We start from the raw sequence: 15,058 nt of genomic DNA on the forward strand, positions 1-15,058 counted from the left end.
TTTAGCGATCGCAAAGAAAATACTACAACCGAAAACACCCTCGCCTGCTGTTGCCCGTGCTACCAGGCAGAACTAAAAAAGTCAAATGGCAACAGCAATGAAAGGTTCCACTAGATAGGTTTCTCGTTCCGCTTTGAACGCTCGTGGAGTAGGGCAACGTGGTTTTATAAGCGTTGTAGTCGGGTGCCTCAATTCAAGTGCGTCTCCGGCGTACGGCAGCGCTGGCTTTCAGGCACCCGGCCTGTAGGAGTGGAACGCGGTAAATTTAAATCGACGTGAGCAAACCTTTAGCTTGTTTACCTTGGGAGGAGCGCGATGCTAGAGGGACAACCTGAGAGGTGAGTGGGAAAGTGAAAGGAAGCATTTACTTGGCAAATGTCAACAAAGACTTTTGTCGACATTTGCGGAATAAGGAGCAGATACACGGCCAATTTTTGCGTAAGAGTCATGGATGTGCTTTAACCAATTGCCTTCCTGTCTGCAGGAAAGACATCCAGAAGCCTTGAATTCTCCGCTTCCAACAACACTCGAAACGCGGCCCTGAAAGTGGAACTGAGTCACTTCGAAGGAAACAACAAGATGACCGACTTCAGCTACAACTTTGAGAAGCGCGGGGACAGGTCGTACAGGAGCAAGCTCTTCTTCCCTCCTGAAAAAGTCAGAGCCCTTCAGGTAGGCTTACGGATTAATTTGGCATTTTTATCGCTGATGGGGAACAACAGGAGCATTTTCTGACAGCCTTTGAGGCCACTGAGAACGAGAACCCACATTAGCAGACAGAGGCAGTAGGGTGAAGGCTACTTGTTGCTGAGAAAAACGTTGAGGGGTAAGTTAACACGCGAACAAAATGCTGAAGTAACCATCTATTCCAAGATAAAGCGGATGCGCGCCATCCTGAAGTACTCGGATCTAAAAATGACGAAATGTTGCGCAGCCTTCAATATCAATCAGAATGCTGGTGTAAAGAAGAAGCAAAAAAATCCTGACATGGACATCACAATCATAGAAGCTTTAAAATATAGTTGAAACAGAAACTCAAGCGTATATTAAAGGGCCAGGTCATTTACTGAATTCAGCCTATTGGTTAGAGCGATTGCTGCTGTGGGCATGATTTATCAAAGCAAATTTCCGACTGTCCTAAGGTGAGTTGTGGGTGGGCTGTATATGACACTCCGCGTGTGAAGCTGGTGGTGCCAGTCTATTAAACGGAGAGAAAAGTAGTCTAGCTTTTTTATATTAAACTGCAATGCTTGTCATTAGGCATAATGTAGTATATATATATGTGTGGTTTTATGTGCGCTGCATATGGGCGCTAAGGAATGGGAGAGCAAAGATAATATTACGCAACTTCTGGCCCATAACTGATAGTTACGTGCGTTTAGAGAGCAAGACGTCTTTCTGCGCCTATACTTAGTTGATATAACCTTATAGCTGGACGTAGAATGTGGATTGTATCATCGTCAAGCAATAATGTCGTGGTAAAAACAGGGCAAACACAAATGATCTGTGAAAATCTGATAACTTACATTGCTAAAGAAATATGTGCTGAGAGTTCCCCCGCCACTAAAGCGCCTTTCAGCATCAAATTTTGACGAAGTCAAAAAAGCAAGTTTTAAATCGTTTTTATTGCCTTTGTTTTACCCAGGCTGCGCTGGCTAACGCTGGGGATAAGGTCTCTGAAATCAACATTGCTGAGGCCGCACAGGACGTCGCGGACATGACGGTCGCATCGGCCGACTACCTGGACAAGAACTTCTTGACTCCTTTCACCAGCTTGCTGCTGGACGAATTTGGTGAAATGATGGGCGAGGTGGTCATCGCCATCAGCGACGTCCTTTACGAAAGCCCGTGAGCACCCTTTTATCGCGAAAGAAAAGTGGTATCGTTTATTACACTCGTTCCACTGGAACGTTTTGGTATTGAACTTGATTGTATTTTGCTGTGCAAACATTCATAGACGCTGAAATGTAGAGAAGAGTAGGGAGGATTTACAGCATGTCCTACAGCAACTCGTCATTAGTCACTTGTCACTGCAGCATTTTTTCATGTGTTTTAGAAGGTGTTGGCAGAGTTAACGTGGGCTCACAGAATCATTGGGAAGCAGTTGCTGGCTCTAGCTATAGCAACTAATTTCTCCCAATTCGTTCTGGTTATAACTTCAGATTCGGCGAGCTCCTGACCCACTGGCAAAACTGGCTTGACTCCATGATGAAGACCCTGGCAGAGCAGATCAAGAACTTCCTCAGCATGTTTGTCGAGTCCGTTGACATCCTCGGTGGGAACCGCAGGAGGCACCGCCGTGACGTTTCGGAAAGCTGGGACGAATTTGGTGACTACTTGTCCAGCATGATGGATACTATCTGGGATGCCCCGTCGATGCGCCAGATTACGAGGGAGATGCGCCAGATTACGAGGGAGGTGGATGATACCATCGACTACGTGTCCGACATGCTCAGCGAAATGATGTACCGCAGGAGGCACCGCCGTGACGTTTCGGAAAGCTGGGACGAACTTGGTGACTACGTGTCCAGCATGATGGATACTATCTGGGATGCCCCGTTGATGCGCCAGATTACGAGGAAGGTGGATGATGCCATCGACTACATGTCCGACAAGCTCAGCGAAATGATGTACCGCATCCGAAAAGCTTCCAGTGATGTCATGGACGCCATCAAGGAGAACCCCGATTACAAGGCCATCCAACAGACCATTTCCGAGCTCTACGAACCGGTGAGTCATCAACTTAGGCCTAGCTTTGTCCTAAAGCGTGAAACTCGTGGGGCTACTACACAACAAATCACGGTTTCAGTTCCCAGCCGCAGGGAATATTTTTGAAGCTTCATGGGCGTGTTGACGCAGTGCCCTGGTCGTAGTAATTAAAGTAAAACGAAAGCTCGGGGTGGTGAGATGTCGAATCAAATCAAATCAAATCGTACTTTATTCAACGCCGCGTTCGGCGATGTTGCGAGCGCAGAAAAAAATTCTTCACAAGATCGCCTTGGTGGGGTCCGTATTTCCCCGGGAACTTGGAAGAGGTTGGAAATGTTGGAAGATGTTGCAAATCATTTGCAAATAAATTAAAAAAAATTATCAGCGCACCATGTGGACAAACGAACACAGTAGTGCTGTGCCAGATTTGTTTCCTTGGCTGCATAATTTAATACATTTAGTACTATATAAGCGGACAACAAAATAAATGTTGATGATTCTTTTTAAGTGGCCGTTAGGAGCAAAACGGTTTTCTAAAGGAAGTGAGGTATGCTTTTCTTCTCGAAGAAAAAAAATGGAGGGACCTTCATAGTTAGCACGTAGGGTGTCCTAGAGTAAATGCTCTGGCCCCTGTTCTTTTTAAAATTGCGCTCGCTTCCCTGTTATTCAACGCTGCTGCTAAACGTACATGTTTCCCTAAAGCACGCCGTACAGCACCTACTCTGCAGCCCCAATTCCACTTGATTTCAACTTGCACGCCTCATTCATCGCCCTAAAAGGTACCTATGGGAATCGTATCTCTTCGGTTAGGCAATAATTTGTTCTTATAGCGACCGGGATATCTCAGACTGAAAATCTAATTCACGGCATGACCTCAAACCTGGAGCTTTAACTCTGAAAGGCTAGCATCTCAAAGAACATTGTTACAACAATGCTCTAGAGAGCACACTTGTCCCCTACAGTGCAGCAATGTAGAATTTCTTTTATTTGCTGTTCTTGTCCATATTTTTGTCATCGAGACTTATTTTCCTGTGTTCTCCCTGGCCATGTATGTGCAGGGCAAGTACGAAGGCAACACCGACTTTTGGAAGAACCTGAAGACCAGCATGCAGGGCAGCTTCAAGACTCAACCCCTCGCCATCTGGCGTGAGGCGGACCACCAGAACGGCAAATACATCGTCGACTTCCACCTGCCAGCTGACCTGGACAGCATGCGCCAGAACTGGCACGCGTGGCTCGCCGAGGACGACGAGCACAGGAGACCCAAAAAGGACGTCGATGAAGATCCCGACATGGTCGGCTACCTCAGCTCTATGTTGCAACGAAAGTGGATGCCACCTTTTGATGGTGAGTGCTGGCCAATTCCCAATATTTCATGTGTTGGTACATGTGCTGCGACGACTGTACCACACGGCGCAAGGTTTTGTTCCGCACAGTATCGGTCACCCCCAGATGGCATAATGCCTTCACTGTCATGAAATAGCCACCAGTAGCTTTTTTAGTGCACCACAATCAGTCGGCAGTACTGGAGCGACGTTGACACGTTGTCACTGCATCGTGCTATGTAAGGCATTGTAATGCCGAAGCGCAATTATAAAATTGCTTTTGTACTCACCACTCTTTCAATTGAGCCTAGACCCTACAAGAAGCTCGATGTTTTGTTTGGTGGCTCATTCTGACTGACAACAAGGTCGATTCCACTAATATTTTGAAACTCAATAAAAAGTATTCTTACCCATGCGACAAGTATCCACAGGCGACCGTGTTCAATACGTCAGGGGACACGCATATCCTGTGTAGGCACTAAATAGAAACTGCGTAACCCTCAAAAATTGGCGCAAGCAGGTGTCTTTAACTTCATTGATATGAACATCCGCTGCATGCTATAGCAGGAAAGGCCACCTGTGAAATTTGCCCTCAAAGGCAAAATTTTTTATTTGATTTCCAAATGAGCACACCAGTGCAGCTGCCTACAATGTGTCTAAAATACATGCCGTAAAATGCGAGTGTCCTGTAAAATCTGAGATGTTCGAGGGAGCACTATGTGCAAAATCTAAGATACTTAGACAAATGGTAAAGCAACTTCAACGTTTCGGCTTGGGGCAAGCCTTCGGCCAAAGAAAAATGATAATAAAAAAAACTATATATATATATATATATATATATATATATATATAGTTTTTTTTGAGCAGCCCATGATTGATTTGTTGCATCCCGGGCAGTTCGTTCTGTGGTGTCCCTGAGTTCCCGACAGGATGAGTAAAAGAGGCTTCCCTTGGAACTACCGTTCCCTTATGCGAGTCTACTGTCGCCTTACAGTATATACATACTCCTTTTCCCGTAACAGTCTTGCTGCACGCGCAAATGCCTACGTGGAGCATCTTTTATGCTTCCAACAACTGCAAAGATGGCTGATTGACACTACAGTTCCGTGTTGACATTTATTCTGACCGTGCTTGATTTCAGGCCAAGCGATGATTATCGGCAATGAACACTTTGTGACATTCGACGGCACCATGTACTCTGCCTCCGGTGACTGCACATACCTGCTGGCGCGAGACTTCGTCGACGGCAATTTCACCGTTCTCCTCAAGTACCACCCGAACAGTCCCCGCGTCCATGGGCGCGTGCCCAAGTCCATCATCATCCAGCTCGGACAGAGTTACATTGAGATCTACCCTGACGATGCCTCCGTAAGTAGCTTTAGTCCGAAATGAGTTCCATAGAGTACAAAATCACTTAGTAGAACAATTTTCGCCGTAGACGAGCATTGTAAACAGACTATAGGTTCAATACATGTGTAAAAGGAGGTGCAAGCTGGAAAATCACATTTTTAAGAACATTTGTGGGATTTTAGAGATAGCATTCTGTTAAAATATTCTAGTTTACTGATATCCTAAGCAAAATAATGGTCCTGGAGCCGATGCTTTCTTAGATAAATACCGAAGAAAAGTAAATCTTAGTCTTAGTGTGAAAAATGGAGTTGAACTGTTGGCTTAATAGGAGGACATGACAATTCTTTTGATGCTCCACCAATATCTCCTTCGTTGCTCTCAAAGGTACAAAAAAGCCCCAGAAAGAACAACAATACTACTATTTACCTCCAACGTAGCACTGCCGAAAGTGCGAATAAATATTTTCTGTGAATATTTTCTTTTAACTCGAGCTTTGCTTTTTTTATTTTCGTGTCAGGTGTTCCTCAATGGCCAGGACGTCGACCTTCCGCTCATCTTGGAGGACGGAGAGGTGATTGCTCGTCGCGTGGATGATGTCATCACCGTAGAAGATGAAAAGGCGCTTCGCGTGTCGTGCCACCTATACTACGGTGTTTGCACCGTGAAGGTAAATGGCTGGTACTTTGGCAACACGGCTGGCCTTCTGGGAACGTTCAACAACGAAAGGTCCGACGATCTCATGAAGCCCAAGGGACAGGCAAGTGCACATTTGCTCAGCGAGTTATTAATTACGTTTTGATAAATTTAGCGGGATGCTTCCTTAATCAGACGTTTAATGTCGCTTTTATTATTCGATTGCATGGCATTTCGCGCATCGCGCAGGCTATTATAATATTTGTCAGACTTGTCGAGGCGTTGAGATCTGAAAATATTCTGAAGGCAGCGAACTAAAATGGCTAACATTTTGTACGTGTTCGATTTGTGATGAAAAAGCATAAGCAGCCTTCTAAAACATTTTTTTCAAGAAAAAAAAACAGTTATAGTCACGGCTTGAGCCTGCGAACCCCGACATTATAGAACAGCACTTTGCCATTTAAGCTGGAAGCTAAAACTGCCAAAAGCACGCTATTATACACAAGCTTTTTATACTTAGGGGTAACTATATCGTAAAGAAATTTTGAGCATCCTTCGTGCATTACAAGTTACAATTCGGTATGGACTACTTACCAATGTAGTTTCTTCGGTTGGCCGATCTATTATAGTAGAATATACGTAATCCCTAGTTTACACTACGCGTAAGGATAAATTTTTCCCAACTTCAAAGTTTTAAGAAGGTTCATTACGGTGATTTTTTACATGGGCTCAGTGCACAGCTAAGTCTGTGTAAATGCTGTTTATTTAAGCTTTAATTTGTTAGTTTACCTTGTATTTTGGACAGAAAAATAAACGCTTCTCAAAACTTCGTGACCTAGTAATGACTCCAGAAAAAATCAAAGGTTGCAATATTTAAAGAGCGCCAAGGTTTTCTTTGGGGACTTCAGGACAGAAAAAATTAAATTATCTGCTGCACAGCTGCTTTGTTATGGGTTGCTCTATTCACTCAGAAACCAAAGCACCCAAGTCAACTCATTTAATAATCGTTTTGTAGGCGATCATCCTTGCAGACACGCTGCATCAAAGGGAAACTGTACAAAAATAAGCCATAAAGCTGTTTTCATCACTATGATTTCCGAATACAGCTATGGTCCAGTGAGAGGACCACTCTTCTTGATGTTGTTCTGACTGCTTCCTGTTTCCTCAGGTAACAAGCAACGTCGCGCAATTTTTGAAGAAGTGGGAGACAAGCCGTGGCTGCAAGGCCCCCGTGAATGTCCTGAAGGAGCAGGCGCCCATTGACTCCGAGGGGTACAAGCTTTGCGAGAAGTACTTTAAGGATGACGATTCGCCTCTCGCCGAAGGCTTCTGGCAGGTAGGATTCGAGCATCATCCACTAGGCGCTTGGCTTACGCGGGGGTTTAAATGTATCGCTGCCACCAGGAGTCAGACCCACGACTTTCACGAGCTTCTAGGTCCATTGCTCAAGTGCGTTGTTCAAGTAGCAGCAAGAATAACATTACACCCTTAGTACGTTAGTAGCAGTTTCGTTGTGTTGTAGCACTAGAAGAGTACTATTAGTTGAGGAAATTTTCGGTGAATAGTCGCGTAGAAAAGGAAAAATAGGGTCAGATTTAGGGACCAGGGGTGTTTTTCCACCTGAGGACACTTAAATAACACCATGACTACGCTGAAGTTATAACTATAAATCAGGCATTATGAATGCAGGCGACAGAAATTTACGAAAAGAGATATTGATACTTTGGGTAATTTGAAGCAGCAGTTATAACCTAGCACTAAGGTTTGACGAAATTAAAGTATGCTGCAATTGGCAACTGACACTTCATATTAGCGATAGTGCCCTCAATGCCCTGGATGTTTTCGTCTGAGCTAATTGTTATGCACTATTACTCGAAGTTATCGGCGCCTTGTTAGATAGCTTCACTATCCATTGAGGTGCATGCATTTACCTGTACACTGCCATATAAGCGATGGCATCATAGCCATAGACGCAGTGAAATTATATGATGGTAAAATCTTTATTGTGTAAAGCAGAGACTGCGAGGAAGTGATGGTGTGAAACCTGTTAACCTTGTTTCTTTGTGTAGGAGTCTCCTGCACCTTTCTTCGACCTTTGCCTGCGTCACATGGCACTGCCTAACATCGATCCGCGACAAGCCATCTGCAACGTCTCTATGGCGTACCTGATGCAGCTTGAGAAGTACTCCATTGTCGCCAGCCTCCCATCAGAATGCTGTGAGTGGATAAACTGGGCCAAATCATAGAATCATACGTGAATGTTGAGGCAAAGAAAACTGGTAGACAGAACAGCTTAGATGTTGTCATTTTACGTACGCAATCTCCTCTCTTGGCTGATTTCTTAAAGCGTGGTAGGGTTGTGGAAGCATGCTCGTAGCGCTAAGTAGGTTGTGATGGTAGCGAATGCGTGAAATTGAAGTCGTTCAGAAACCATTCAATTCCATGGGCCTGTCTTAAGAGTGTAGCGTCTTATAGACAACATGTGAAACCATAACTTGGCACTGCCAGCTACACCCTTTAATTAGCATGGCCCAGCGAACCATCGGTGCACCCCCAACCACAAGTGTCACTGTTTATCATGGAGACACAACTAGGCATGATTGTTGCCGCCACAAATGCGTAATGCGTACGAAAGGAATGCGTAACTGCTGTTTTTTCCACAAAGTTAACGTCACTTCAGATACCAGTTTCTTTCGCCGGAATCTCAGCTCTTTTGCATTTTTAAACCCCAATCCAACGTGTGCAGATTCATGTGCGATTCCCGAAGGGGAGACAATGAAATTTGGTGAGGTCCGGACACCGGCGATATTTGGGGACGTGCCGCGTGCGCCAACAAGCATGGACATCGTGCTGGTCGTCGAGGAAGACGCCTGCCAGGCCAACGTGGTTCGGGAACTGGACAGCATGGCCAGGCTTGTTGACAAGGAACTGATCAGCGCTGGTTTTGCCAACAACAGGTCAGTACAGGGAGGATTAATAAACGAATGAGTAAATGAAATAAAATTGATTAAGAGAAAACAATATGGGATGAGCTGGTGGCAAAAACTATAGGCTATCTGTTATTTATTAAAATCTTTAAATTTAATCAAAACGCCTTTATTAATAGGCTGCAGGACCTACAAAAGGCCAGCGTGTGTAGAGGTGTATGTGCGAACAGAGTGCCTGAAAAAATGCTTGCGTACTATTTGGCTATTCTCACTCATGAGTTCCTACAAATTTGAAACTAAGTTTATTACTCCAGGTCAGACACGGAACACCACTCGTTCCTCATAGTGTCAATCTGACTTTCAAGCTCAGCCAAGGTCAAGCCAGCGTCTCTACCGGTTGCGCAGTAAAAGAGTGTAACGCCTCGTTCGCTCTATGAGGAGGGGTGTGGAAAAAAGGATGGGGGCAAAGAATAAGGGCGTGTGCTATCAGAAATTTATACAAGGAGATGCTGGCCGCATCCAATTTCACTACACGTTCGCACCTACAGCACCGGCTGTGACAAGCAGCGTCCGTGTTATGTTTTGAAGTGCAGTTGCGTGCGCGTTCACTGCACGTTTTAGTGAGAAAACCGACCTATCGCTTGACAAACTTCTTTTAACCGCTTACAACCATAAAAAATTCATACGTAAATTTTGTGCCACCTCTCTTCCGCGCCCTAAAGCTTCGCTGCTCATGCACCTCCACAAAGTAAAATAGCTCAAGATTTTTCCCTTTGGCTTGTTGTTTTCTTTTGAAAGATGAATATGCTTCATCGCAGCTTATCAGCCATGCTGCTTCATGCTGTGGTGCAGGTTTGCCCTCGTTGGATTCGGCCACGGCAGCGGTCGTAACAGCGAACCCCACGTGCGCACCGCACGTGGAAGCATCTTCTTCCTTTCTCCAAGCCTGCCCCTTGCCACGCAAAAGATGCGGCTTGACGCTGTCAGTTCCGTGCATCCCGAAGCCCGCAAGGACGTGTTTGACGCCATCCGATACGCCTCGACGCTGCCTTTCCGGCCAGGCGTTGCCAAGGCCATCATCGTCGTTGCCTGCGCTGCCTGCAAGGAAGAGCAGAGCTATGTAAGTGCACCCAGCTGTGGCACGCAGTAGTCACGTGAATGTGCACCCGGGGCTGGTTTCGTGATGTCTCAAGGGGCAACGGGAAGATATGTTACGTGCAGTGGCACTTCCTGAGTGACGTTTTCGGAGATGTGGGACTGGGGGAAGGGGGTGATAGAATGTGAGCAGTGGGCAGGGGGTGACAAGCACTGTAGGGTCCCTGTTTCTTAAAACAGGCTTATGGGGGGACCCATCCTGCCCTGCTCCTCACCCTTGGATCCATCTGATTATATGCCTGTCTATAGAGACGAATAGTTCCTTTACGACAATAAGTATGCCGTTTTGAATGAAGCATAGCAACAGTCGCTAGCCAATTTTATTAGGATGTCATCAATAAACATCCACTGTTCCTTGCCTTCTACCCTGCAGATAGAAGGCAAGCTTTCTGGAAAACTTTGAAAGGCGTATAAAGACTACCAAAAAAATATGCTCCAGGAGTGGAGCCTCTGGTTGTGGAACAGTTTGTGTATTTGAGTATTTGATTGTTATTCTTGGCAAAACCAAGGGGAGGCTGAGACTAAAGGCGAACGTGGTCTGACAGAGGCCTCAGCCACCCGATTTACAGAGTACATAATAACACGTCTGTTCACAAATTTAAGCTTAATAGCACGATCGTAATAGAGAAATAGCACAAAGCAAAGTGATTACTACATTTCCTGTGTATTATACAAAGCATAGGTCTAAAATTCACAGACGGATCGTACCTACATGTAAAAAATTATATTCGTGAAAATTTAACGTGCCCGTAGCTATGCTGCACGCACCAAGTGAAAACACAAGTCTCAGTTGCAAATACTTTAAATTTTGACAACTCTTTATCGACCTTGCACGTTTTCTCTTCACATAAATCAGTTTTTACAACAAAAATACATTAAGGGTCAATGCTAGTGGCAGATGATGAATAAAACCTTGCTAGTAAAAACAGAAAGCTTGCACAAGCCACAGGACGGAAATGTTGTTACGTTTGCAGCTTTCGTACTCGGACATCCAGACTCAGCTGCTCGACCATGGCATCACCCTGCATTTCGTCTCTGACAAGCCCATCGAAGTTCGCAAGAGTATCATCAAGGGAAAAGGAATTTACGGTAACGATTTTTCACATTATAATGAAAGCGTAAAGAAAAATAACAAGAGAGTGCTGTTATTAAATGTGTGCACACACTGGGGTGGGGGAAGTAAGTTTGAAACGTTTGAAAGTAAGTTTGAAACACTGTCTAGAGCAAGTGTTGCACAATTTCTTGCCTAAGGAGGCTATTAGCCCACTTGTGGCAAGGCCAGACGGTTTTTACCAATTTCTGCGGCCAAATGGTCTACTACGCTTCGCATGACTTCACATGAAAACTTCATGACATGAATCTAGTTTAAACGTTATATAGTGGTTGCTTATGTACGTTAAAATTCTTTCCTATCTGGCTGTCTTGCTGCTTTAAAGTGCCTACTACTTTAAAAGTTGCAAAGGCATGAAGCTGTTCACACGGCAAGGTTGCTTATCTTGCAAAGCCGATTTCAGCCTGCCCCTAGTAAAAGACTTCTTTCAAGCATAACGTCATCGAGCTAAGTTACAACGGGAATACTTTCTCACGGGGGATCATTTCAAATACGACATGAACAAGGAGACAATACGACCAGAAAAAAAGAAAAACTCCGTTGCAGAACGAAAGGCAGTGTTGAAAACGCCGACACTAGAAATTAACGTGAGCAAAATAGTGAAACTATGCATGCATGAGCTACAGCACATGTGGCTAAGAGACCCGATTTTACATCACGCAAACGGAGTTATCTTATGTTTCTGTCGCACATTTGTGTAGCTTCCTTCACACACTCACAGTCTTACCAGTGTCATACAGTGCCTCCCAGCGTGACTGAGGGCCTCCCAGTGTCAAACAACAATGCTTTCTTCCCATTGGGGCCCCGGCAGGCCTGGACGCCGACTCCGTGTACGGCAGCAAGGACGTCAGCCAGAAGCTGCTTCTAGGCCAACCGGACCTGCGGCCTCAGGTGGCCGTGGCGAAGGACATCTGCATCGCTCTCGCTCAGGAGGTGCACGGAAGCTTCTTCAGTTCGTCCATGCTGCGCTCGGACGGGAAGAACTGGAAGACGGTGTTCGCGCGACGCATCGCCAAGGCCCTCAAGCCCACAACCCCGTCCGGGGCAGCCATCGATCACTGCGAGCGCTGCGACTGCACGCACGGACCAGACGCCAAGCCGCTCGTCGTTTGCCGGCCCTGCAGGCCGCTGCCGCCCAAGGTGCCTCTCGCGGTACGTTTCGCTTGCAATGCGCACCAATAATTTACCGTAAAATACCGCTTTTGTCTTTCAATAGCCTTCCCAGAACTGTTCTGAGCAGTTCCTGGGTAGTGCCGAACTGCTCTCACAATAGAAATTCTATGGGCAAAGGAAACACAAATCTGCTTTGGAGCAGCTCTGAACTGCCCAAATGAAGAAAAAAGTAGGCCGCAAGCAAAAGTCATCCCTGAATTCAAGAGTCGTCATTATCACCAGTATCAGCCATTAGCCATATTACCATGTTACATATGACCTGCGGAATGAAATGAATGAACGAGTGGAATGGGCAAACCAGGTGCAAGATAAGTTACTGCGGTTTTATAGAGACAAAGGAGGAAGAGCGAGCGAGCGAGCGAGCGAGCGAGAGAGAGAGAGAGAGAGAGAGAGAGAGAGAGAGACTCTTTAATGCGGGTGGTGAAGTCAGCCCTACTGGTGACAGGGCTTGCTTCGCCAGATGGGGGATTAGAAACAAAGGGAATTTGATACTTCCTAATTGGGCTACATGAGCTACTGCATTTGTAAGTAGACGGCTATATTTAGGGTGGACAGGTTCCATGCTGGAGATGCAAGCAGCCACGTCAAATGTGGTGGTAGTCAATTCAGATTTTATAATCATTGCAAATATAAACCTGCTTTTGAAATGGCCCACTATAAAGCTAAACCTACATGGAACTCACAAGTTGTGTAAAATTTCCTAAAGCCCACAAATATTCTCCCACTTTAAAAACAAACTTTCACGGAGTGGCTAGGTAGGGTATATATTTTTATTTGTAAGCAGAGAAGTTCTTGTCAATATTTTTACAATTTTGCTAACTTTAGCTCTAATTTTCTATCGAAGCAATACAGCAGGCTAATGGCATTGGCTCAAAATTTATCTTTGTTTTCACTGGTTATTTGTATCACGCCTTTTTTATATTTTTTCAGCTTTACACAGCAGAAGACTGAACACTCTCATCGCATTTATTTCAACGTCATCGAGGAGGGATGACCACCGATAGCATTTTTTGGAGTTAATAAAGTATACAACAATGTTTTTATACCGGCCTGCCTAGTCTACTTTTTTCTGCAATTAACACAATCCGATTTAATGCGGCAACATTGGGGTTTACACCAAAAAAGAGTCAGGGTTAATCACTTATTGGCAGCAAAGAATATTGCATACTACAGTTCTGTGGTTATGTGGCGCAAAGCCTGCTAGAAAATGCAGAGAAAAATCTTCGAATATATTGTATAGGTTATAAGGAGTTTTCGTGTTCCCTGTGATGTCATCGTTGTCTCAGAGACAAATTACATGGAGGTACGAGTTCTGGTGGTACTTTGCCGATTGACATCTAAAGAGAAACGCTACAGGAGGATCGATCAAAGACGAAGGGAGTGGCAAGTGTACCGAAAATTGTCTAATTACCATATTTACGCGATTATAAGCACCCCCGATTCTAAGCACCCTCCCATACTGAAAAAAGTTTGTAAAAACGTTGTTTGCATGCGAATTTATTCACCCCCTTTCCTAAAAAACCATCGCAAGGAGGGTTTCAGACACATGGAAGCAGGCCCAAGTTGACTTTGTGGAGAAGATTGTTTTGAAGTTTACCGTTACAAACCAATTCAGCGCAACAGAAGACGACCTGCTGAGGGATACTGAGAGCGGCGGACCAAGCTGCACAGCGGACTCGATGGGTAGTGGGGGGGACTAAGTATCAGGCTTAACCGGTGGGTTCACTGTCTGTACCTGTTTTTCTTTTGAATGTGTGCCAAATAGAACATTACTCCTTGCACCCATGTCTTCAAGATACGGCCGCGAGAAAAAAATTACACCATCTTCCCGTAGGGGAACCCTGAATATAGTATGCGAAGCAGCAATACGGTCGACTGAAGTTCCAATTATTTTTCAGTTCGTCGTTTCCGTTGACGTTCAGCTTCGCGTGCCTTCGTTGTATCAGTAGCTTCTTGACGTAGTTTGAATGGGTGAAGGACATAAGGCGCGTTTGTAGAACATGATCCCGTCTCGGTTTGTAGCGTTCCGGCCAGAGAGTCGTCGGGTCAAAACCGGGCGCCGCCTATTTCTTTTTATAGTGGACTGCGCTGACGTCAGCCCGAACGCTGACGGGGCTGAAGAGACGCGCATACGCAGTAGAGTGCGGACGGTGGACAACAACGACAACGAGGGAGGGAGGGACACAGCCCCGAGCATGAGATGCTTCGCATCTAAAAGTGGTGGAAGGAGGTGGGGTGAGACAAATTTCTGGAATCTAAGCACCCCCCTCACTACGGGCATCGCTATCGGGAAAAGAAAGGGGGTGCTTAGAATAGAGTAAATACGGTACTCTAACAAACTGAATTTTAGAGTAGGTAGGCTATACCGTCTTTCTCCGGCTGATTTGAATATATTTTTCAACAAGCAATGTGTGTTCTAAGGAGTGCTTCCAACACCTGCTTCCCGCTTACTTGCCGACGTCAGCTGTAACGAGACGCTGGTGCTCCTGCTGAAGTGACTCTAGTAGATATTCTTAGCCTGAACAATCTCTGCACTGAGAAACATTGATATCGCGCAAGAAATGTGTGAAAATAATTAATGTGAAGGCTGAGATGCAGCAAAGGTTCTGCTATAAAAGCACATGCGTTTGCCTGTGTTAAGGGTCACATGTTACAAACCAATGTGATATCGCCGG

General features: G+C 45.3%; 1 protein-coding gene across 1 annotated transcript in view; it reads left to right on the plus strand.

The window, feature by feature from the left end:
- The window catches only part of LOC144162757 (apolipophorins-like), a 61,517-nt gene extending 48,091 nt beyond the window's left edge, over window positions 1-13,426 (plus strand). The window contains exons 27-39 of the mRNA XM_077693403.1: window positions 485-672; window positions 1,646-1,848; window positions 2,163-2,730; window positions 3,768-4,056; window positions 5,176-5,402; window positions 5,902-6,141; window positions 7,186-7,353; window positions 8,087-8,234; window positions 8,764-8,974; window positions 9,797-10,064; window positions 11,074-11,188; window positions 12,022-12,362; window positions 13,314-13,426. Coding sequence (XP_077549529.1) covers window positions 485-672; window positions 1,646-1,848; window positions 2,163-2,730; window positions 3,768-4,056; window positions 5,176-5,402; window positions 5,902-6,141; window positions 7,186-7,353; window positions 8,087-8,234; window positions 8,764-8,974; window positions 9,797-10,064; window positions 11,074-11,188; window positions 12,022-12,362; window positions 13,314-13,334 — 2,987 coding nt within the window. The 3' untranslated portion in view covers window positions 13,335-13,426. The remainder of the gene's footprint in view (window positions 1-484; window positions 673-1,645; window positions 1,849-2,162; window positions 2,731-3,767; window positions 4,057-5,175; window positions 5,403-5,901; window positions 6,142-7,185; window positions 7,354-8,086; window positions 8,235-8,763; window positions 8,975-9,796; window positions 10,065-11,073; window positions 11,189-12,021; window positions 12,363-13,313) is intronic.
- Window positions 13,427-15,058: the final 1,632 nt, after the last annotated feature.

This window comes from Haemaphysalis longicornis, unplaced genomic scaffold, assembly GCF_048455015.1.
Source record: "Haemaphysalis longicornis isolate Haplotype H1 unplaced genomic scaffold, Haemaphysalis longicornis Haplotype H1 scaffold_12, whole genome shotgun sequence".
NCBI classification, from domain to species: domain Eukaryota; kingdom Metazoa; phylum Arthropoda; class Arachnida; order Ixodida; family Ixodidae; genus Haemaphysalis; species Haemaphysalis longicornis.